The 13,053-nt window shown below is 37.8% G+C and overlaps 1 protein-coding gene across 14 annotated transcripts in view; it reads right to left on the minus strand.

Moving 5' to 3' along the window:
• STAG1 (STAG1 cohesin complex component) overlaps positions 1 to 13,053 on the minus strand; it is a 408,398-nt gene that overhangs the window by 96,206 nt on the left and 299,139 nt on the right. For all 14 annotated transcript variants that reach the window (XM_016942000.4, XM_016942001.4, XM_009446530.5 and 11 more), the window contains 2 exons: positions 10,376 to 10,493; positions 678 to 781 (listed from right to left, as the gene is read on the minus strand). In XM_016942000.4, coding sequence (XP_016797489.1) covers positions 678 to 781; positions 10,376 to 10,493 — 222 coding nt within the window. The remainder of the gene's footprint in view (positions 1 to 677; positions 782 to 10,375; positions 10,494 to 13,053) is intronic.

Here is a 13,053-nt window from a genome sequence, read left to right on the forward strand (position 1 = left end):
ATGTGGGTACATGTGTATTGGCAAGAAGGCCACAGACTTCCGCTGCTTTTACCTGAAGCTCTATCAATTTTTCAGGAAAAAATATTTCCCAATGTGTTTTTTTTTTTAATCTTTGGTGAATTTCCAGAGCCCTGATGTAATGTTTTTGACAATACATTCCAGTTTTATACTTGCTTTTTGCAGAAAGATCTGCCTACCTCTTCAAACCAACAGAGCCAGGAGTCTCTCCATCTATGATTATCTGAACTCATCTTTAATATAAATACCTGTATTACTAGTCCCATATTATAGATAAGGAAACTAAGACATACAAAAATCATTCATCTATCTAAAGATTATATAGCTGCTAAATAGAAGAACTTGCAAACTAGGCATTTTGCTTCCAGAGCCTTTATGTACTTTTAATAGACGTAAAAATCCTTAAAATATATATATATATAAAAAATACGTAAGTACAATAACAGAAGCAGGTACAGGTGCTATGGGAGCATGAAGGAAAGAATCTATTTTTGGAACCTGAGTATAGCATATAGAATATAAAGATGAAGCACCATAGTCCATCATTTATAAAAACACCATGTTTTTAGGGATACAAATATCAGTAAAATTTCCAAATATTTAAGACAGTTAATTGCCATTAAAAACCTTTTAGGAGATTTCTCACTAATGTAACTTACTCTCTTGCCGGTACCCCTTCCCACTGGAGGATGTGCCTCAGCAGCTTGACGAATTGTACAAACCATTAGCTCTATAAGAGCACTCTCTTGACGATCAGACATTGCTAAGGTAAAACAAAATACATGAGCATGAGTAGACAGTTTTACAACAACCACGTATTAAAAATGAACACATTATTTAAAAAACTGAAAACATTCTATTACTGCTTAAAGACTAAAGTTAAGCTCTGTACTTTGCTATTTCTTTTTTTTTAAAGTAATTATGTGCTTGCTGTCATAAGTCAAATAGGAAAGAGATACAAAGTAAAGAATAAGAGGATAAACTCTGGTCTCTTCTAATGCTACCTTTCTAAGTTAGGCAATTCTAAAATTTCACAGTGTTTCCTTCTACATAATTTCAAAACTCCTAATATAATTTTTCTTTTTTAATGAAAAAGACTATGTTGTATGTTTTTAAAAACTTAACAGACAATATTTTTCAAGTCAATACACACATAATAATTATCTTAATAAATTACTATCTAATGTATGTACCATAATTCAGTCAGCCTTCTACTTATGGTCATTCAAATAATTTCCTGTTTTTTGACACTGAACAATGCTTCAATAAACATCATTAATAGATATATATTTATGTAACTGATACATTTATTTCTGTACAATAAATTCTCCAAAGAAGAAATAATGGATTCAAATGGCAAGACCTTGATATTGAGAAATCATAAGATTATTTATTATAATTTATATCCCCAACTGCAATGTTATGAATGTTTGGTTCCTTATATCCCTGTGAACACTAGATGTTATAAACCATTTTAATTTTTGCCAGTCCAATGGTTGAAAAGGGGTATTTGGTTATTATTTTGCTCCTTCCTATCTACTAATTAGTTAAGTGGAATATATTTTCTATTTTTCCCTAAGATTTGTCTATGTTTATTCTTCACCTGTTTTTGTGCTACTATTCACCTTTCTTATCAATCTGAGAACTCTTGTATGGTAGGGGTAGTACTTTTTATCTTTTGAATGGTGCAAGTATTTTCTCCCAGTTTGTCATTTGTTATCAGACTCTTTATGGTATCTTTTGTCAGACAGAAATTGTTAATTTTTAAAAAGTCACGTCTGTCTCCTTTTGTTTTATGGCTTCCAGGTTTCTTGTATTGCCTTCAAAGATCTCTCTGTCCTGGAGATTACACTAATATGTTCTTCATTTTCTTCTAATTTATTTCATCTTTTGCTGTCTCGTGTGCTTGCTTGCTCTTTTGCTCTTTCTTCCTTTCACTTTTTCTGTCTCTCTTGCTTGCTCACTTTTGTATTTTTAACCTATTTGGCATTTATTTCTGATGATAGTAGGTGGGTCTGTTTATTCCCACCAAATAGCCAGTTGTCTCCACCACTGTTAAACCAGATTTCCCTTTTTAATTTAAATGTCATTTTTAAACATGGTTCAGGCATTTTTGGATTCTTTAGTTTCACTAATCTATTTGTATATTTCTATGACAATGCTTTACTGCTTTGATTATACTAGACTTATGGCATAATTTGTTATAACTTAATATGTAACTTAATTCAACCAACTTGAATATATAAGTGAGTTTCCCTTATCTAGCCCTTTTTCTAAAATTTTGTTTAATTTCTATAACGCTAATAGCAATTCATTTATTAAGAATTTTCTATATCTAAAGCACGATCATAAGTGGCTTATATGTAATAACTTGTTTTATCCACAAAACATTTCTAAGAGATAGGAACTAATATCCTCACTTCACAGACAGGGAGAATGAGCCATAGAAAAATGCACTTAGCCAGCAGTAGAGCATTCAAATATATGAACTCAGGTAGTTTGACCCCAGAGTCAGTTCTCTTAAGCACTACGCTATACTGTCTTTTCAGCATAAGCTTAAAATTCTACATAAACTTTAAAATCATTTTGCTTAGTTAGTTTGTATTCACCATATCTCCCAGAACTCTCTCAAACCCACTGGAATTATGACTAGTACCATTTAAAAAAATGACATTTTCAGCTAGAAATACAATATAGCTTTTCACTTTTGAGATCTTAAGTCATTTAATTAAAACTATGGTTTCCTTCACATAGATTCTATACTTTCCCGAATTTTTTTTCTTTTTTTTTGAGACAGCATTTCACTCGTGTCACCCAGGCTGGAGTGCAGTGAGGCTATCTTGGCTCACTGCAACCTCTGCCGCCCAGGTTCCAGTGATTCTCCTGCCTCAGCCTCCCGAGTAGCTGGGATTACAGGTGGCTGCCACTGCTCCTGGCTGATTTTTGTAGTTTTAGTAGAGACGGGGTTTCACCATCTTGGCCATGCTGGTCTTGAACCCCTGACCTCGTGATCCACCCGTCTTGGCCTACCAAAGCACGGGGATTACAGGTGTGAGCCACTGCACCCAGCCTGTTTTTTTTGAGACAGTCTTGCTCCGTCGCCCAGGCCAGAACGCAATGGCGTGATCTCAGCTCACTGCAACCTCCACCTCCCAGGTTCAAAGGATTCTCCTGCTTCAGCCTCCTAAGTAGCTGCGATTACAGGTGTGCCACCACACCCGGCTAATTTTTGTATTTTTAGGAGAGTCGGGGTTTCACCATGATGGCCAGGCTGGTCTCAAACTCCTGACCTCAAGTGATCCACCGGCCTCAGCCTCTCAAAGTGCTGAGATTCCAAGCATGAGCCACCACGCCTGGCCTCATTCTTACATATTTTTAAACTCAGATATTTTTGGTTTTTTTGGAAGTGGAGTCTCACTCTGTCACCCAGGCTGGAGTACAGTGGCGTGATCTCGGCTCACTGCAACCTCTGCCTCCTAGGTTCAAGTGATTCTCCTGCCTCAGCCTCCTGAGTAGCTGGGATTACAGGCATGTACCACCACGCCCAGCTAATTTTTGTACTTTTAGTAGAGACAGGGTTTCACCATGTTGGCCTGGCTGGTCTCGAACTCCTGAGCTCAAGTGATCCACCCACGTCGGCCTCCCAAAGTGCTAGATTACAGGTGTGAGCCCCTGTGCCCAGCCTTAAACTCAGATTTTGATAATTCGAATAGTTTAGTTCTTTCTTTCTCCTTCCCTCTGTATACTTATTTATATTGAAGACCAGTAGATGTAGGTATTATAGACACAGAACTAGGTATAAATTTAAGAATTCAATTAATTTACAAAGGTTTAAAAGTTTACATTGATTATTTTAAACTAAGTTGGAGCAAAACCAAAGAAAAGGCAAAAAAGATACAACATCTTGTTCTTTATTCTGTACCAAAATTATCTTGTAAAAATATGTATGTACATCTTAATTCAGTGTTTTAACAATTGTCTTTTAAAAAAACACATGAACTTTAGCTTATCTTAGGAAAAACAAATGAAACATCAGCTTGTCCATCTGTATCCAAATGATCCAATGCCTAGTAATACAAAAAAAGCTTTTTGCTCAATAACAACTAAAGTTCTATTTTTATGGTTTCAGAAATTCATAATTTTTCACATTTGGCTGGAGCTAAAGGAAGTACAAGGCTGCCCATGAACTAAATGCATTGTCTGTTATTTAGGAAGAAAACACAGTCTTATGGAAAGTGAGGAAGGACAGAACAACTTATCTCAAGAACAGAAACATTCTCCCATTATAGTGGGAGTAAAATTCACAGTAGTGTTGAAGCATAACTCAACCTTGCACAGTGTTCAATTCCATCAATTTTGTTACTTTATCATTTGAAGCCATCCACTTAGAAACTTACCCTGAACGGGGAGATAAGGTAAACTCAAAAGCAGTTGAAATTTAATTGAAATTCCTTTTGGGGTATGACAGCAAAACTACATAATAAAATTGAAAGCAAACAAGCCTTAAGCCCCAGGCAAGAGCCAAACAGCCACACTGACTGAAACAAATGGGTAGCTGTTCATGGTACAAACTGTCATTTCAACTTCCTAACACAACATATAACTATACAAGTTTCTACACAGCATCTCCATTTCCTCACTATTGATTTTAGTCTTATCACCTTGAACTCTGGCTTCTCCCTTTTAATATCACTGAATATATATGGTATCATTGAATCATGCTTTAAAATCACCAATGACCTAAATCATCACAAAATGATTTGTGTAGTCTTTTTTCTCCTCTGCAATATATATTATTAACTATGGCTCTCTTGAACATCCTCTTTACTGGGCTTGCAAAGGTTATAATTATCTCTTATCCTTTTTATAGTTAGGTAGAACTCTCATTCTTTCTTGCTCTTCCTGCTTTCATCCCCTATCCACAATCTTTAACTCAGCCATGGGCTCTTTCCCTCTTTATAAGCCATCTCCCTCTTTTATATTTTTACCATCATTCCTCATAGAGACCACTGCAATGATTATGTATTTTTCCAAACAATGTTTATGAAAGGGATTTTTCTTAAAATATGCATTGGATCACATTATTCCCCTGTTTAAAATCTTCAAAAGCATCTTATTACATTTAGGATAAGTTCACTTATAAACTAAAATGCTCTATATCATCTGATTTCTGCTTCTATTACATCTTGTATCATTGGCTCATTATGTTCCAGCTATTGCATCTCCTAGAACATAACATCATTCATGTTTCAGATACTTTGAAACTGTTATTTCCTCTATCTAGATAGCTCTTTTATGACAATTTCCATATCTGGTCCCTTATCGTTTAGTTTCTTTTCTTTTTTTTTTTTTTGAGATGGAGTCTCGCTCTATTGCCCAGACTGGAGTGCAGTGGCATGATCTTGCCTGCCGGGTTCCTGTGATTCTCCTGCCTCAGTCTCCCGAGTAGCTGGGATGACAAGGTACGTGCCACCACACTCAGCTAACATTTTGGATTTTTAGTAGAAACGGGGTTTCACCATGCTGGCCAGGCTGGTCTTGAACTCCTAACCACAAGTGATCCGCCTGCCTTGGCTCCCCAAAGTGCTAGGATTAAAGGCATGAGCCACCGTGCCTGGTTGCCTTATCATTTAGTTTCTTGGCTCACAGGTGGCCTGCTCAGGAAGGTCTTCCATCAGGATTCAGTCTAAAGATAGATCCCCTATAATTATCCACCAAAGCTACTTATTAACTCTTGAAATTATTTTGAATATTTACTCAATTTTGGTCTGCCTTCTTCAGGAGAATGTAAGCTCCATATTGGCAGTGAGCTCATCTAGTATAACCTATACGCTCAGCACTTAGCATAATATTTGACTCATATAGTTAATAAATATTTTAAAATTATTAATGAATTAATAATTCCTGCTTTTAAGAATCTTATTATTTACAGCTACTTCATTCATCAACTGGATTACAGAATGTTAGCACTAGAGATAACCAAAGAAGATTATCTAGTTAAAGTTTCTCAGCCAGGTGTGGTGGCTCATTCCTGTAATCCCAGCACTTTGGGAGGCCAAGGCAGGCGGATCACTTGAGGTCAGTAGTTCGAGACCAGCCTGGCCAACATGGGGAAACCCATCTCTACTAAAAATACAAAAATTAGCCAGGTGTGGTGGTGAGCGCCTGTAATCCCAGCTACTAGAGAGGCTGACGCATGAGAATCGCTTGAACCTGGGAGGTTGCAGTGAGCCGAGATCCGCCACTGCACTACAGCCTGGGCAACAGAGCAAGACCCAGACTCAAAAAAAAAAAAAAAAACCCATAAAGAAAAATAAAGTTTCTCATTTTACAGTTTAAGAAGCTGATATCCAGAAGTTACATGATTTGGTTATGGTCTTGTTACCTGGTGGCAGAGCTGTTGACAAGAACCAGATCCTCACATTATACTAAAAATTTATTCAGCAACTTGATTTTGCTGTAAAACACCCCCCGACACACACACACACACACACACACACACACACACACAAACACTGTAAGACAGTCTTAAGGCCATTGTGATTTAAACTGATGTTGGTAGTCTGTCACAGTGTGTCTGCTTTCCCAAAATTTAGTCCTACATCTCCAACTGCTAACCACAGCCTTCTCCACTGGAATTCTACCACATTCCACCTATCTAAAAAATTACTTTAAAAAAAAGTTACTGGTAGCATTTTGTTGTCATAAAATACAGCAAAATACTAGCACAGAAAATTAATTTAGATGCCACTCCATGCCAGAGCTTATATGTGGTTTGCATGTGGTACAACATGCATAGAGATAAAATGTATTTTAAAAATTAAGTCATTATGTAGATACAGTTCTGCAACTGTTATGCCTAATTTCTCAGACTCTGCCTACCTAGATTCAATCAGTAAAACTGTGGTTGACTTCCAAAAATGTTCCCATCTGGTAAGTTACTTTTCTAGCTAAAACCAACCAACCAAACCCAAGCCAAGCCAAACCAACCTTCTGACCGGAAGTTAAAAAAATCCAATGTAAACAGAATTTAAACCACAATGAAACACCTAATAGTATATATTTTAACAAGTAAAATGCACCTAAACCACCTTCATTACTGAAACACTTAGTAATTATTATTTACTGACTTACACATCTTATTAACATGAGAGAAAGTTAACAATATCAAAGCAGACCATCTTGTCTCGTCTTAATTTATATATTTATTTTTTTCTTTTTTTTGAGATGGAGTCTCACACTGTCACCCAGGCTGAAGGGCAGTGGCGCAATCCTGGCTTACTGCAAGCTCTGCCTCCCGGGTTTACACCATTCTCCTGCCTCAGCCTCCAGAGTAGCTGGGACTACAGGCGCCCGCCACCAGGCCTGGCTAATTTTTTGTATTTTTAGTAGAAATGGGGTTTCACCGTGTTAGCCAGGATGGTCTCGATCTCCTGACCTCATGATCCACCCATCTTGGCCTCCCAAAGTACTAGGATTACAGGCCTGAGCCACCGCGCCCTGCCCTTAATTTATATTCTTTGCCTCCCTTCTCCTTGGAAATAACCTTATGGAACATGGGGTGATATACAGAAAATGAGTTGGAATAGGAAGGAGAAGCTCTACCTTACTCTGGCAATTTTATAGCTACAAACAAGGTAAGGAAAATGAATGGAACCTACCATTGAATACTAACCTGAGGCCCTTTACTCAAGTGTTGATAAGGCAGCAGACATTAGAGGGAAATTGATTTTTATCAGGGAAAATATTAAGGTTAGTTAGAAACAGAATGTGTAAGCCGGGGAGTGGTGGCTCACGCCTGTAATCTCAGCACTTTGGGAGGGTGAGGTGGGAGGACTGCTTGAGCCCAGGAGTTTGAGACCAGCTTAGGCAACATGGTGAAACCCCATCTTTACTGAAAATACAAAAAAAATTAGGCATGGTGGTGCACACCTGTAGTCCCAACCACTTGGGAGGCTGAGGTCGGAGGATTGCTTAAGCTGGGAAGGCAGAGGTTCATATTCCTGTGATCACAAAAGTGAAGGGAATTCAAAATATAGTGGACAGTTTCACCTAGTGAGCAGAGGGCCCTGTCAACTTAACAACAGGACCATCTTTCCTTTTTTTTTTTTTTTTTTTTTTTTGAGATGAAGTCTCACTCTGTTGCCCAGGGTGGAGTGAATCGGCGAGATCTCAGCTCACTGCAATCTCTGCCTCCAGGGTTTAAGTGATCCTCCTGCCTCAGCCTCCCGAGTAGATGGGATTACAAGTGCCCGCCACCAAACCTGGCTAATTTTAGTATTTTTAGTAGAGACGGGGTTTTGCCATGTTGGCCAGGCTGGTCTCGAACTCCTGACCTCAGGTGATCCACCTACCTCAGCCTCCCAAAGTGCTGGGATTACAGGCGTGAGCCACCACACCTGGTCTAGGACCACTTTCTTACTAAGGATATCATGGAGTGAAAGACCATGTGCAAATAAAATAAATAATAATTACAGCTAGAGGCAAATATAGCATAATAAGCTCTTCCTTGAAAGGTCTGAGAAAAGTTTGGGAAGAATTTGTGTCACAAATAATATATAAGAAAAAAGTTTTTAGTTTAGAAGAGGCATTTTGGGCCAGTTTACCAGTGTGTATCTGGGTTTAACACAAACTTGTTTGTCTCAATGAATTATGCCAAAGCCAGAATAGATAATACAAATTAGTATCACTGCTTGGAAGGAACACTGGGGGATGCTCACTCTCCCGGTAATCTGCATGGGTAGTCTACTGCGGGGGATGGCTCATTATGCTCTTGTAATATTCCAAAAGGATGAACCACACAGGAGGGTACAGGAAGCAGAAAAGGGACTCAATAGAACAGTATCTTGCTTAATCTTCACAGCTATATAAGGTACACAAGGAAATAATCTCTGTTACAGAAAAAGGCAAACTAAGGATTAGAAAAACTGAGGACATAAGTAAAAAGAGAGAGAGTTAAAAATTTGAATTAATATTACTTTAGATTCTGGCCAGATGCGGTGGCTCACGCCTGTAATTCAAGCACTATGGTAGGCCAAGGCGGGAGGATCACCTGAGGTCAGGAGTTCAAGACGAGCCTGGTCAACATGGTGAAATCCTGTCTCCAATAAAAGTACAAAAATTAGCTGGGCATGATGGCATGTGCCTGCAGTCCCAGCTACTCAGGAGCCTGAGGCAGAAGGATCACATGAATCTGGGAGGCAGAGGTTGCAGTGAGCTGAGAATGCGCCACTGCACTCCAGTGTGGGTGACAGAGCAAGACTCAATCACACACACACACAAAAATTTTCTTTTGATTCTGAAGACCATGTTCAATCTACTGTGGGCCTCACTTACCTCAAGGCATCACTCACCTTCTAAAGCTGTTGTATGAATTAAATGAGTTACCAATTCTTTAAAGTACTATTGTGGGCTAGTTTGAAAACGTAACCATACACAGGAAAAAGCATTTCTAGTTCTAACGAACGAATATGCATATAAGCTTTTAGAACACAATCTCTTTATTAGGTATACATGTTCAATTTGCTGTGCATATTAAGTAGCATATAAAAAGATGCATACTTCAAAAATTATCATGTGGCTCTTATGTCCCCCTATTTCTTGAGTAGCTAGGTAAATGACTTTATCTCTGATTTCCTGATTTTTATCTTAAAGAAAATGCAACAAAAGAGGGGATGGCTGTGGTCTAATTAAATCATTATGCATAAAAGGTTTTTTAAAAGTTCACATATAAATCAAGCAAAAAAAAATTCTGGATGTACTTAAAAAAAAAAAACATTAAGTTACGTCAGTATTTTGTATCTCAAATCAGCATCAAGAAAACCTTTTGGCCAGGTGCAGTGGCTCATGCCTGTAATCCTAGCACTTTGGAAGGCTAAGGCAGGAAGATTACTTGAGGCAATCTGGGGACCACAGTAAGATCCCTGTCTCCACAAAAAATTTAAAAATTAGCTGAGTGTGGTGGCATGTGCCCATAGTCTGAGGTGGGAGGATCCCTTGAGCCCAGTAGTTCAAGGCTGCAGTGAGTTATGACTGGGCCGCTGCACTCCAGCCTGGGTGACAGAGCAAGACCCTGTCACTTAAATTTAAAAAGGAAAAAGTAAAGAAAAACTTTTTTGACTATTACATGACACACATGGATTTTTAAAAACTTATGTGACATGGTGGCAGTGTTTATATGGAAACATGTTAGAAACGATTGACACATCCTTACTTGTTACAGAAAACAAATTGTTCTCTTGGCAAAAAGACACAACATGCTTATATATGCTCATTTTTAAGAAGCGATCTATATACAACTGTATTGCTATCAATGGAAATACAAAATCATGTAAATTAACCTGTCAAAATACTATACCTTCCTCTCCTTGAACAGGTTCTTCTAATAGTAACTCTGTCATACATTCCCAGTCTTTCAACAGTTCTTGAGAGCTCTCCCATAAACTGTCCACCAAGTAGGCTGCATGTTCATGTAACTAAAAAGAAAAAATCAAATGTGACCAAAGAATATTTAATAAAGAAACTACTAATACTAATTTGAGTTAAGAAATCATTTTCTTCATAATTAAAATGGCTTGGTTTCCATGATTCTAAAAACCACTTAGAGAACAATATATATATTCACATTCCACTGTCAATAGTGTGGATGCAGTATGTAGAATCAACTTTTTACCATTTACAGTAGTAAAAGTAAGGATCTCCTAGTCCAATGACATCATTTATAGATGAGGAAACAGAGCATAGCTAGTTAGAAAATTTTCTGAAGTTATATGCTGGATCTAGGTCACTTTTCACTACTCCTTGCGGTCTCTTCAACTATCTTTATTTTTATTTTTTAAAGGAAATTAATCCTTTTCCCTCGGAATTCCATTAGAAACTCTTGGACCAGCTGTACTTACTTCACATCTCTGTCATCTTAGTCAAAGTAAAAAATACAAGTTACTCCATCTCTCCACTATTCTACTCTCATTTCCACTGGACTCATTTCATTCCTTACTCCACCCCCATTTTCTGTTGGTCATTATTCTCTTGACAATTTTCTTTGGAGCCCATGTTCCCACAGTAAACAAACAGAGTTAAGGTCTTCATCAAACACTTCACACCAAACTCTACCACTTGCCAGTCATTAAGCCTTGGAGAATATTATCCTTTTTTTTTTTTTTTGAGATGGAGTCTTGCTCTATTGCCCAAGCTGGAGGGCAGTGGTGTGACCTCAGCTCACTGCAACCTCCACCTTCTGCGTTCAAGTGATTCTCCTGCCTCAGCCTCCCGAGTAGCTGGGATTACAGGCCCACACCACCATGCCTGGCTAACTTTCGTATTTTTAGTAGAGATGGGGTTTCACCACGTTGGCCAGGCTGGCCTTCAACTCCTGACCTCAAGAGATCTGCCTGCCTCGGCCTGCCAAAGTACTAGGATTACAGGTGTGTGCCACCATGCTGGGCCCTGAGAATATTACTCTAATGAAGCTTTTCAGGGAAGGCAAGTACAGAAGGTGTTGGCATTGTTCTGGTTTCTGCTACTTACAAGTAACTTCTCCACCCTAATATAAAAGATCTTCCACTTTTGAGGCTCATTACATTCAGTTAAACAGTCCTGGTAATCAGTGTTAGTCAAACTACAGACTGCAATCCATTCTTGGGTTATTAAACCAATTCAATGCATTGAGAACTAAGATTCAAAAAATGATGCACAGTAGAAAGAGTGCATAGCACATAGAAAGGGTAAATACTATTTCATTAACTGTAATCTGTTATATGTGCTTGTACTTGTCAGAGAAAATATTTTTCTCATCATAAGTAGTGGCCCAAAAGTATGAAAGTCACCCTTCTAGATCTACTATTGGTTATCTACTGTTATCTTGGCACATTCAGCACTTGAGTTGGATTTCTTCCTCATTCCTAACTCTATAATCACTCTTAACTTCAGTGTGATTTTTTTTTCTCCTTTGGAGACAGGGTCTCACAGTGTTGCGCAGCCTGGAGTGCACTGGCACAATCACGGCTCACTGCAGCCTTGACTTCCTGGGCTCAAGTGATCCTCCGAACTTAGCCCCTGGAGTAGCTGGGACTATAGGAGTATGCTACCACGCCTGGCTTTTTTTTTTTTTTTTTTTTGTAGAGACGGGGTTACCATGTTACTAGGCTGGTTTCAGTGTGAATTTTAATGACTTATGTAATGCTCTGCCTCTTCTGACACTAATTCAGTACTTCATTTCAACTGCATTTCAAATGCACACAACATGTCCTGGTGAATTCCATCAAAGCCAGAGTAAATAATACTGATTAGCATCTTTGCTTGTAAACAATATAGGCAAAGGTTTGAGGGAGATATCTTCAAACTTTCCTAATTCGCGTATTCTGAGAAACTATCCTTAGACCATCCATAACATTACTCCAACAGTGACAGGAACAAGAGGTGCACAACTCAAGAGTCAAAGATGAACAATGGCAGCAGAAAAAAGAAAAATACATAGTTTCAAAACTGTTGCTATTAACCCATGCTAAATTAAAGAGTTATTATTTATACATATATAAATTAAAGAGCTTTATTTTAAGCTAAAATAAAGAGTTTCAGTTTGGGAAGATTTGAAAAAGTTCTGGAGATAAATGGCAGTGATGACTGCCTAGCAATATAAATGTACTTAATGCCAATGAACTGTATACTTAACAAGGTAAATTTTGTTTTATATATTTTACAATAAAAAATCAGCTGAATATGCTTTTGTGCTTGATTATGTGTATTTCTGTAGAATAGGTATATGAAGATTTACAATTGCATATATTTGGCAGATTATACCTTCAATAAATACAGACTATCCCCTTTCTATCCCTCTTAATGCTTTTGGTCTTTAATTCTGGTTTATCTTGTACTGATATTGCCCCCTCTGCTATCTTTGTGTAATCATTTATTAGTTATTTCCAGCCTTTATCCAGCCTATTATTTATAAACTTCCTATAAGTTATTTTAAGATGTGTTTGTAAACAGCATAAAGCTATTCTTCATTTACTTCAATCCCAAATGATAATCTGCATT

This window comes from Pan troglodytes, chromosome 2 (genome assembly GCF_028858775.2).
Source record: "Pan troglodytes isolate AG18354 chromosome 2, NHGRI_mPanTro3-v2.0_pri, whole genome shotgun sequence".
Classification (NCBI taxonomy): Eukaryota; Metazoa; Chordata; class Mammalia; order Primates; family Hominidae; genus Pan; species Pan troglodytes.